At 36.3% G+C, this 12,502-nt stretch overlaps 1 protein-coding gene across 5 annotated transcripts in view; it reads right to left on the bottom strand.

The window, feature by feature from the left end:
• The window catches only part of Kcnip4 (potassium voltage-gated channel interacting protein 4), a 1,065,442-nt gene that overhangs the window by 23,394 nt on the left and 1,029,546 nt on the right, over positions 1-12,502 (bottom strand). For all 5 annotated transcript variants that reach the window (XM_074042533.1, XM_074042531.1, XM_074042532.1 and 2 more), the window contains one exon: positions 7,308-7,377. In XM_074042533.1, coding sequence (XP_073898634.1) covers positions 7,308-7,377 — 70 coding nt within the window. The remainder of the gene's footprint in view (positions 1-7,307; positions 7,378-12,502) is intronic.

The following is a 12,502-nucleotide window of genomic DNA, read 5'->3' as shown; positions in this document are numbered from 1 at the left end:
TAGATCAAATTTACATGATTATTTTAAATGTTTCATCTCATGGGTTTTAGCCTTTTGTCTTAACCTTTTTTATTATAAGAAAATGTAACCTTTCGGTTCATTGGCTCTAGGCTCTTACTGTCTGTTTAAAATCTCATCTATTTCTATTTTATTATTTTAGTTTTTATTTTATTTGGGAAATAATATAATTTCTATTCACTTTTACTTTATGAATTGATTTTAAAAGGCTGCTAAGAAACTAAGTCAATGTAGCAGTAGTAGAGAATTGCCTTCCCCAAATAAAAGAGAGAACAGGCATTCCAGCCATGGATCCTTCCCCTTGCCTAGTCAAAGCTAGCAGGGTTGTTCCCCTTCTTAGAAAGCTTTTACTTCCTGCCAGAGGAAGCCAAATTTTTCTGTGGAATCTCAGGAGCCATAAGTACTAACAGACTTTAGTCTGTTACTTTGCCCCAGTGGTTAATACTATTGAAGGTCATGCATTTTGTTATGCAGACTATACACTCAGTTCTCAAATCTATGGTGGCATTAAAAAAAAAAAAAACTATGGTGGCATGTCCTCTAGTCGTACCATAAAATGTGAGGAATCACTATTTTTAAACACATGAATTGCTGACTTATTTATTTATTTATTTTGGCAGTACTAGATTTTGAACGCAGGGTCTCATGCTGTTTGCAGGCTCTCTACCACTTGAGACATACCTCCAGCCCTTTTTGCTGAAGAGAGGGTCTTACTTTTTACCCAGGCCAGCCTGGACAATGATTCTCCTATTTAAATCTTCCCACCATACCTGAGATGATGGATGACAGGCACAGCACCACTCCTAACTTTTTTTCATTGAGATGGGGTCTTGTGAACTTTATTTCCCTGGTACACTATGGGGCTGTAATTGCCCAATGTTAGCCTCCTAAGTAGCTAGGATCTACAGGCATGAGCCACTAGGGGCCCAGCTGTTAACATTGTTTTTTGATGAACTAACCAGGCACCAAAATTTGGCTTAAATAATGAGAAATAAAACCGTTTTGTCTAAGGTGGATGTTAATCTAGTATTGATGAATTGTAGGAGGAAATCTTTTGGGATTTTTTTTTTTGGATTTACTGTGATTGCTTAGATGTTCCAATATAGACTTATTAAAAATTGGTGCTTATTTTTATTTGCAAAGTTGTTTTGCACTCAATAGTACTTTTTTCATAGACTTCTTAAACTATTCATTGCCCCCTGTGGAGATATGAGTTGATAGGCAGTAAGTTAAGTTTATTTTCATGGGAGAAAAAAAGAAGAGATTTTGCATATTTTATAATGCGCTTCATTAAGCAGGTCTCTTGCTACCCTCTTTCCACAATCAAGGTAAATGTCATTACCTTAGCAAGCACAGCTCACCATGAATAATAGCTCAGAACAGATGATGTTTGCATTTTTTAATTTAAAAAACAAGATAGTATAGTCATAAGATAATTACTATTATTCTCAAATTGGGGTTTCGGTAGCTTTAAAGTTTGACATGTGGCAATGACACTCTCAAGGTTTACACTAATATGGTCTGGAGGACTTTTTGTTCTTCTCAATACACTCTGGCAATTCTTCTAGCAGTTAAACCAGTTTTCCAAGCTTGATTTATCATGCAGAGAACGTTAATAGTGTTATAAAGTCACAATGCTTGAACTTGAACCTCAGCTTTACCAAAGATTAACTGTGTGACCCTGAGTCAGCTCTGTGATTCAGTTTCCTCATCAACAAGACCATGATAACACTCCTATTATGTATTTCGTGAAGTTTAAATGAGATGCTATATATGCAATGTATTTAGGAAACTATTAAATATTCAGAAGTGTTAGGTATTATTATTATTCTTTCATGGACAATCCACTCTTATTTCAACTAATTTAAAAAGTGTGATCAAAACTTCTACAGATGTAACATTTTCCAAAAATTTCTTGTGTTCATGAAGTCCATTTTGTGTGTCTATGTGACTTGAGATCTAATATGATGCAATTTTATGTTCAGTAAATCCAGTAGAGTTATGTCATGAAAGACAATGAGCTTTCTGATGGAGTCTGAATTTCTTCTGATGTGGTGTGAAAATATTTCAAGAAATGCAGTGATGCTACCAGCTTTGATTGGGCAAAAAGAAGGAGCCATGACACTGGAAGGTCAATGAATAGAGTTTTATTTTTATTTTAAGCTAAGTGCCTCATCTGTCTTGCATACAGTGGTTATCCAATGAATATTTATTAACATATTCTTCTGACTTGAGGTCATTCATTCATTCGTTCAGTAGCCATTAAATGAGTATCTAGAATAGTCAACGTAAGTGAAAATTCTCTACAACACAAGCAGAAACAGACCAGGAAATTGCAATTTTCATAGACTTTTGAAATGTTTAAAGAGCTGAGAGTTTATACACTAAAGCGTCCACCATTTGTGGAGCTGGAAAAGTATTTCTATAACTATATAACCAAGAGCACCAACAATCCTTTTCTTTGCTCCTTGTTTTATAGTAGCGATACTTTATCTTCCCTTCAAACAAGATGCTTCTGTTCAATCTAGTTGTGCTGACATCCATCCAGAATGCCAAACAAGTTGTGCTTGGTAAACTGTCTCTCTAAGTCTTAGAGAGCTAAGAGCCTGACAAAATACAAATTGCCCTGATGTTCTGTACAGAAGACAAAGCATTTTCACAGAAGAAATGGTGAGAGGTTCTGATTTACAGAAACATCACCATCTGAAAGGAGAGAAACCTGTTGCTCTCAGACCAGCAACCTGAATAAATGACACTACATGCATGGGGATATGATGTTGCCTAGAACGTGAATCTCCCTTCTATCTGAGGTTGTATACTTATTTAGGACATTTTTCCTTTGCTAGCATGACTGTAAGACATAACGTGCATGCATAATATTAATTTTTTTTTTCATTTTTCTTTTATTATTCATATGTGCATACAAGGCTTGGTTCATTTCTCCCCCCTGCCCCCACCCCCTCCCTTACCACCCACTCCGCCCCCTCCCGCTCCCCCCCTCAATACCCAGCAGAAACTATTTTGCCCTTATCTCTAATTTTGTTGTAGAGAGAGTATAAGCAATAATAGGAAGGAACAAGGGGTTTTGCTGGTTGAGATAAGGATAGCTATACAGGGCATTGACTCTCATAATATTAATTTTTTAAATTGCAAGTCATCATTCTTTAAAATATCTCATTCCCTGCAATGTTGTCTGATACTTTTAGATTTACACATTCAATTAACAAGAATAATCAAGGAACTTTTAAGACAGCAAAAGTGATTTTTCCTCAAATCCCTTTGGATTTGTAGTAAGAATCCTTTCCAAAGTAGATTTCTCTGCTTAAGTAGATATTTTTTAATGTGGAAATGTTTTTCAAATAGAGATAAAATTTTAATATGGAGCTGTATACAATTGGTACCATATGATAACTGATACCTGCCTGCAGTCTGTCAAAATAGGTGTCATGTGTACAATGCAGTAGTGAAGTGGGAGGTGGAGGCTGTCATCCATAGTCTGTTCGACCCTATGCAATAATAGCTCTTCCTGTGTTTTCCCAGAATTATAATTTAATTCTTTTAGAAGATCTTTTTTTTTTTTTTGAGGTACTAGGGTTTGAAACCAGGTCTACACCTTGAGCCTCTCCACCAGCCCTTTTCTGTGAAGGGTTTTTTGAGACAGGGTCTTGCGAACTATTTGCTACGCTGGCTTTGAACTGGGATCCTTACCTCCTGAGTAGCTAGGATTATAAGCATGAGCCACCAGCACCTGGCTTAAAAGATATCTTTAAGAAAAATTTGTTTTGTTAATTCGTGCATAGGGTTGTCTCAAACCCAGAGAAATACCTAACACCAAATGGATTGCAAAACAAAAGGTAATCAAATTTTTGCATAAAACTACTAAAAGCTGTACCCTTTCAGATTGATTTTACAAATATTAGTCCTTTGTACAGTCAGATATACCAGGTAGATTTGTATCATTTATTTATTCACTCATTATACAATAAGTATTTATCAACTGTTATTTCTTGTCAGTCACTGTTTCATGACCTTGTAGATATAACAGTAATGAAATAGAGAAAACCTCCATTCACTTGAGCTGACATTCTGGTGGGGAGAGAGAAAATGAACAACAAAAGTGAGTAAAATATGTAGCATTAGGTGGTCTTGAATGCCAAAAAGAGATGGAAAGCAGAGGAAAGGGATGGAGAATGTATTAGGGAATATAGGTTAAGAGTGGATGGTCAGGAAAGGCCCCACTGAGAAGACAGCATTTGAGTAAAAGCACAGGTGGTAAGATATTGAGATGGATATTGGTGAGTAGCAAGTGCTAGGCACAGAGAATAGTAAGTTCAAAGTTCAGAAACAGCAAAATGACTATTGTGTTAGTGGAATGGTAAGGAAGCCCATGTGGCTGGAATGGAATGAATCGAGAGAATGGGGAAGATAAAGAAGAGAGAGAACTTGAGATCAGTGGCATAATTTACAGGTTACAATCCAAATTGCTGTGAATATTCTGAGGGGCTGGGAGGTTTTGAGTAGAACAGTGATATGATACTGCTTGCATTTTAACAGGATCGCTATGGCTCATTTCAAGAACTGACTATGGTTAGGGGCATGGGTGTCAGAATCAGAAGCTATTGAAGCTACTTTGTCAAGAGATGATGGTGGCTCCTTTAAATGGGAAGTAAATTGAAAAGGTGATGTTGAGATAATTGCAAAGTCTGCTCTGGCCAAAACCACAGAAAGAAGAAATGGTTGTTCCCTGTGTTGAATAGAAGTCAAGGCTATAATGAAGACTAGATGGTACTCTATTTTTTTTTTCAAGGTGAAGTCTTCTTAGACTCCTGACTCATGTCCGCCACCTGCTCTGTTTCATCTCCATCTCCTTCAAAGTTGAATTCTATTTATTATCAACTCTCTGCTTTACACAAGTAACATTTATCTTTTTATAAGCTCTTTCTCTACATATAAGCAAGTTTCATCCTTTCTTATGTTTAAAAAAACAAAAACCAAAAAACGAAACTCTTTCTCCTTTACTTGCCTGGCACTGTCATCTGCTTTCTCCTCCTCTTCTCCATGCCAAGTTTCTTGTATAGGCTGTCTCTAGAGGTATGTCTTACTATCCATCACACTTTTGTCCTCTGCACTTTGGCTTCTGTCTATATCCCACCCTTCTCCCATATTAAAGTTGCTCTAATGGTAGTTAACACTGACCTCCTTGTTGCCACATCCCAAGGATACCTTACTGGATCTCTTGGCTACAGAGTTTAATGTCTCGATTCTCTTCATTTCTGAACTATCAGTCTCCCTTGGGTTTATTCCCATGTCTGTCCATCTCCCTTTGACTTACTCCCCTTTCATTAGCTGTTGATTATCTGTCTCCTTCATGGATTCTGTTTCCTTCTAATGGTCCTTAACATGTATTCTGGACTTTCATGTTTGACATACATGGCTTGCTCAGCACTTTATACATTCGTCCCAGTAACCTTATCCATGTCATGGATTTAGCTACTGTTTTGTAGTTAATAATACTAAATATCTATTTTCTCTGATATTTTCCCCTGAGCTTTAGATCTCCATGAACTTCTTGTTGATCCTAAATACCCACAGACACTGTAAATGTAATTTTTCCAAAGCTGAGAACATTACTGCCATCATCCCACTCCTGTAATAAGTTACCTGATACGAATGACAGACTTCTGGAAGTTATTGCAAACCCTTTTACCTCAAAAAGTCAATAGACCATCAAAATCTGCCATTTTTATCATGTAAATATGTCTTTAATCAGTCCTATTTTTTACTGTGGGCTCTGGTTAATGACCTAGTTTTCCCTCCTGAAATAACCTTCTAATTAGTCTTCTTGTCTGAGTATTTCCTGCTTCAAATTAATCCTCCACAGAGCTAACAGTGGATTGTAAAACACAAATCTGACCCTCACAGCTCCTACTTCAACCCATTAGCAACTATGCATTACCTCAAGAATAAAGTTCCTGTTTCTTAACATGGCATCCACAACTCCAGGACATTTCCCCCCAAATTATACCCAAATCCCCACATTTTCCTGAAAATGCTCACTTTCATTTTTATGTTTTATCTCTTTGCTTACACTTCATTATCTTAGAACATCCTTGTGCTTAAAGCAGGAAGACATCCTCGTCATCAGGAAAACTTCTCCAGAGAGATATGATGAGCCACTGAAGGATTTATATACTTTGGAAGTAGACTGACCTCTCTGCACCTTACTTTCCATATTTGTAAAGAGGGAAGGTCCCAAGTTGAGCTACTGAGTGGTGAAAGATAATCCAAGCCAGAGCCCAAGAAGTATTAGACACTGCTGGAAAAGCTTCAACTTTAGCTCAGACTCATTTTACCTGGATATCCTCTTTTGTATTTTCTCCCTGTTCTCCAGATTATTTAATTATGCTCGCACTGGGCTCACACAGTACTGTTTTTAAATCTCCATCTTTCCACTTATCCCTTTTTTTGACATTGTCCCTTTGTTATGCTAGACTATAATATACTTTTGGGCAAGAACCACCTTCCATTGTTCTAACTTCTTCTACATAGCAGCACCTCACATACAGCTGGGCACACCCTAGGCTGGGTGACAAATTAAAAATGAGCATCTGTTGATGGAAGGAAAAACTGTAAGATCCAAAGGTCAATGCATCTCTTCACTCATCTCTAACATATATGTAACATAATTCTGTTATGCTTGTGTTTTATTTCTAATTAAAATAATATCTAGAGTGTATTTTCTCAGATCAGGGGTCAGAGAAAAAAGTCGCTGGGAGTTAGAGGGACAGAAGGCGGTAAATTAGATAAGGCTATAGAGCAATCTAGGTTATAACCTAGATCTGCCACTGAATTGATATGTGACCCTGAGCAAACCATGTAAATTCTCTAAGTCCCAGATTTCACATCTGTAAATTGAAGATAATTACATTTGTCCTAATTTAGAGAGCTAGGAGAATCAAATGAGAACTATAATAAAAGTGAGAATCTTATACCATTTTAAGGACACCTATAAAAGTCACAAAAGCAGTGAGAACTTGAAAGCCATAGTTCTGGGCACCCAGGATTACTTGTATTAAACTTAAAAAGTAACCTCTTAAATATTTGATAATTTAGAAGTAGCTCACTTTTATGATACACAGAAAGTTCTATGCACTTGGATGCAGTGTATCAATTATTCTACACAAAGATTAAAAATGTAGGATCATGCCATGAAAGATTAAACCAATCTTGAGATTGCAAGCATAATTCTAACTCTGAGAGTATGTTAACAAGTCCACATTTGTACTTACCTCCCTGTGGAAAGAACTGTGAGTAAATCTCTTTGAAGGTTTCTTCATTAACAACACCACTGGGGCATTCCTAGAGAAAATGGCAGAGAAGCAATATAAGCAAAGTGTTCATAAAACTGATATTTTGCACATTTTGAAACAGAACTGTCTGCCATGCAAAATTGCAAAAGAACTTTAGCCATCCATCCATTACTACAAAGAACAAAAGCACATTTTAAGCATGTCTTTGTTCCGGTTCTTACAGAATAAAAATGCACAATTGCAGATGTGAATATCTTTGCATATTGAGCGTCAAACCAGGTATGACATATTTGAAAACATTCAGCTGCTTTTAAACAAATGGATATGAGATGTGAGGAAATTGTATTTTCATACCACCAAGATACTGACAGAGGCTTATACTATGATATTTACTGGATGTTGGTTCCATGTCTTCTTGAGATTTTTGAACCCACATAATCTTGAGTACAATTGGAAACTGAATTGGGTCTATGATGGTTTAAGAGATTCAAGAAGGAATAGTTCCAAGCTATTAACAGGTTGTTTCAGAATATACAATGACAGGGTCTTATAACAAGTGAGACTGGGTGATATAGGACTCCAAGAGTTTTGATCTTCTGGAGAGTAGGGTCTACAAAGGAACATAGCTGACCATAGCTTAATGAGTTCCTAGTTTTGTCTCTTGGAGGGGTTTTTGAAGACAAAAGGATACTTACCTTAGGAAATGAACTAACATTGAACTATTGACCCAGAGGGATTATAGAGCAAAGTTACCTTTTCAGAGTGAATTTGGCAATTTTTTTTCTAAAAGGAACTGGAATATCAAATGTCAGAAGAAGTTAGTCTTGGAGCAGAAACAAATAAGGGCTAAGAGACTGAGTCTTACATTGAGGTGAGGACAAAATAACCTCCCATCCCTAGAGGTACAAGAAGAATCTGCACAGGGATCTGAGATACAGAGTCCCTGTGAGAAGAAAAGACTGACAATCACATAGTTGTCCTGCACTGAAATGCATGTGGAGTGCTTACTGTATGCTGTAGGTTGGGAAGTGATAAACTCTGCTCAATCATTCTGAGGAGCTTCTTATAAGCAGGTCCATGGCTTGAGTTCCTCATGCTCAAGCTGTCATAGTACTTCTATACAATTTGCAATCCCCCCAGGACTAAGGTCACTGGGAAGAACAGGGAAGGTGCTAACTTCCCAAGAGAACTGATTTTAGACCTGAATATTCTGTGCCCTTTAAAATCAACTCTGTTCCTGAGATCCTCATCAATTATCTGTTGTGGTCTTTAAAGCTTATTTTAATCCTCAATTTCATTGTCCCCTCACTAATAAACTTGCTTTATTAATTTGATCTTTCTTTATTCCAATAAGTCAGGTAGTTACTCACCTGTAATGTGCCTCACAAGAGAAATTTCCTGTTGTCTTATTTGGTTGTTTGAGAAGTAAGGCCTTGATATGTAAACAATTTTAGTTAATAGCTTTAATGTAAATTTGTATTTTTAGAGCTTGTCAACATATTTTTCTCCAATTTGATTATTATAATAAATCTTCAATTATGTAGCAGAATATCTCCATTCACATTCATATCAGATTAGAGGTGCTGAGTATTAAAGCACCTAGTTACCCAGCAAGACAGAAGGGATGCTGAAAGACGGGCTTAGAAGTTACCAAGTCACTATAGGGTTTTGTATTAGATGAGACCTGTAGAAGCAATGATGACTCCAAGGACTGATGCAAAGAAAAGACAATAAATACAAATGAGCAAAAAAAGCAAGCAAGTAAACTAAACAATGATGATTAATTTTTTGTACTAACTTGTCTGGGCCTTAGGGCCCAAGTATTTGTTCAAGCATTTTGTGGATGTTTCTGTGAAGGTATTTATGGATGAGATTTACATTAAAATTGGTGGACGTTGAGTAAAGCAAATTTGCTCTCTATAATGTTGGTGGGACTAATTCTACAAGTTGAAGGCTTGAAAAGAGCAAAAACTGACCTCTCTAAGCAAGAGGGAATTCTCCAATAGATGCTTTCACACTTTTCATATTTCAGCAGCAACATCAGTTCTTCTCTGGTTCACCAAGAGATTTCCTTTGGACTTGAACTACAAGCCTTTCTTGATTGATTGTCCAGCTTGTTGGTTTCCTCCATCAGACTTTGGACTGGACAAACCTCAACAATTTGTGACCCAGTTCCTTAAGATCTCCCTCTCTCATCTATTTATATGTCTATCATCTATCTATCCTATTTGTTCCCCCACACACATGTTTGGCGAACCCTGACTAACACATAAATGAACTAACAATCAATAGCTATGGTTCAAAAGTTTTAATTAAATATCTCTTCAGTTGGCAGTAATACACCAATTATAACAGTAAATAAACACCTTTTAGTTGGGCCCTATCACTCACAGAAATTGTGATTTATTAGCTATTTAACTTTGAGCCATCTGTTTGGAATAGAATGGAGAGAGCAAATACTTGGTTCTCTGCCATCAGGTAGAAAATTGGTGCAAGGTCAGCACTGGAAAACTGCCTCAGAGTTAAAGTGATGCTGGCAAAAGATGAGAGTGTGTAGTAAAGAGAAGTCTACACTTGTCAGCTGCTTTTGGTCCTGAGACACATTCGATAGATATATCTTATAATTTGAAATGATATTTAGAAATTTTGTTTGTTTTGTGTTTAATCACATGTCTGAATCGTGTGAAATAGTTTTTCTACCAAATGAAAATTCTTAGTCAAGTTCCAAGGTGGTAAGTCTCACCAAGAAAATTTGTCTTTATTCATCTCATGTTTTCACATTAATTTTCATTCTAGAAAAAAATATATATCATAGGGCTATTATTATTGCAGATCTGGAAGCTGGACAGCACCAATAAACAAGATAAAGGTCCTGCCTTCATAGAACCTACCTTCAAATACAAGAACAAAGACTTAGTCAATTTGGTCTGCTATAACAACAATACAACAATATAAGACTACATTACTTATAAAAGAGAAATTTATTTCTCACAATTTTAGATGCTATAAAGCCCAAGATCACAGGGTCATCAGACTCAGTGGCTGGTGAGGGCCCATTACTTACTGATAGGATGAACTGTCTAAATTCTTATGTGGTGGGAAGAGTGAGGGAGCTCTCTAAGTTCTTTTATGCAAGGGTTCTATCCCAGTCATGAGAGTCTGCCTTCATGGTTCCTATCTCCATAATACTATCACCTTGGGATTAGGATTTCAATTTGTGATCTTAGTATGGGGGTACACAAACATTCAGACCACAGGAAAGAAAAAAATTAAGATGAAAACAAACCCAGAGAATAATGTCCATTTATTTATTTTAGACTTCTCATTGAAACCAGTGCATTTTTCTATTATTATCTTTTTCTTTTTTCTGGTGGTACTGGTCTTCTTGAACCATCTCCTGGTCCTTCTATGTTTAGTCTGTTTTTCAGGTAAGGTCTTGTGCTTTTGCCCAGGCTGGACTTGGACTGTGATCCTTCTAACTCTGCCTCCTATGTAGCTAGGATTAAAGGCAGCATTTTTTTCCTCTCTCACTCTCTTTTTTTTTGTACTGGGATTTGAACTCAGGGCTATATCTTGAACCACTTAGACTGCCCCCTTTTTAATGAAGCATGTTTTCAAGATAGGTTCTCACAAACTCTTGGCCAAGGCTGGCTTCAAACTGTGATCCTCCTGATCTCTGCCTCCTGAATAGCTAGGATTACAGACATAAGCCACCAGTGCCCTGGTAGTAAGTGAGATAAATTTAGCAAACTATGAGACTACAGTGATTTACAAGACAGCACAAATAATCTATTTTTTAACTTTTTCCTCATTCTTTTGTAGAATTTTCTGTCTACAAAAGTGGTCTCTGCAACTCTCTATGAAGAATAAGTTTGGCCAGGTTGTATATGCAACAAAGTGTACAATGTAAAATAGTTAAGCTAATTCTTGCTGTGGTAACAAATAAGCCCTAACTTAATAATACATTTAAAAGAATATTGTACATTTCTTGCTCATGTAACAGTCTTAGGTGAAAATAAAGATCAGCTGATGTTTCTTCTTCTCAGTCATTAAGAAATAGTAGCTATGTTACCCACCATTAGCATATGGCTTTAAAATCTCTGATTGACTCATCCAGAAGGAAGAAAAGAACATTGAGGCAGGTACACGGAATACTCATATGGACCAGGACTCAAAGTAGCACACGTTGTTTCCATTCTCATTCTTTTTAGTTAGAAATCACTTAATATGTCTACCATAGCAGTAAGGGAAGTCTTGAATACTCAAGATTAGAACATAAATTTGCTGAATAGTTAGAAATTCCTGCCCCAGAACCATAGTTGAAAGATAGGACAAATACCTGCTCTGAAATAATTTTCCACCAACTTTTTAACATGACCAATATCAAATAATTTAGCAATATACACTGTCTCCATTTTTGTGGTGGCACTTTTAAATGTTGATACTTTTATGTAAGCAGGTACAATGAAGCCTAACCATTTGAATATGAACTTTGTCATTAGAATTTCTTAAGAAGAAGCATTCAAGGTTTAAGGAAACTGACGAATACCTCATTCTTCTGGTTTTTGAAAAGTTATTATAACCTTCTGCTGGCTGCCTGTGCCTTCTATATTATGTTTTTAATGACATCGTGTCTGATTATTAATAAACAGTTATTCCATGTAAAGTTGATCATTATGAAAAAAAATAAGGTAAATAAAATCACCCATAATCCACCTATTGTAAAAATATTTTGGACATTTATTTAAACATATATTATATACTGTATAAGTAAAATTGAAATAATACAATGTATAGTATTTTAACTTAGTATCTTTTAATTGAAGTGTCCTGAACATTTTCCATGTCATGGTTTTAATGGCTGCATGACGCACCCATTGAACTTGCCATTGTTGTATATTTAAATGATTTCAGCATTTTTGGAACTACATGGGAATAATGATGTAATTAATATTCTGGTGCATACATCTGTGACTGCACCTGTGGTTTTTTCTTTATGACTAATCCCAGAAGGAGAATCACAGAACCAAAGGGTTTAAGCCATACAAGGCTTTTCATATGCACAGTCACATTGCTTTCCAGAAAGGCTATACTAGGTTGTGTTACTATCACCACCAGTTTATGAGAAATTTTCTAGCTTAGAGGAGCTGCTGACCAGGATAACATGGGGATTT

This window comes from Castor canadensis, chromosome 9, assembly GCF_047511655.1.
Source record: "Castor canadensis chromosome 9, mCasCan1.hap1v2, whole genome shotgun sequence".
Taxonomy (NCBI): Eukaryota; Metazoa; Chordata; class Mammalia; order Rodentia; family Castoridae; genus Castor; species Castor canadensis.
This window is presented reverse-complemented; position numbering and strand designations above follow the sequence as displayed.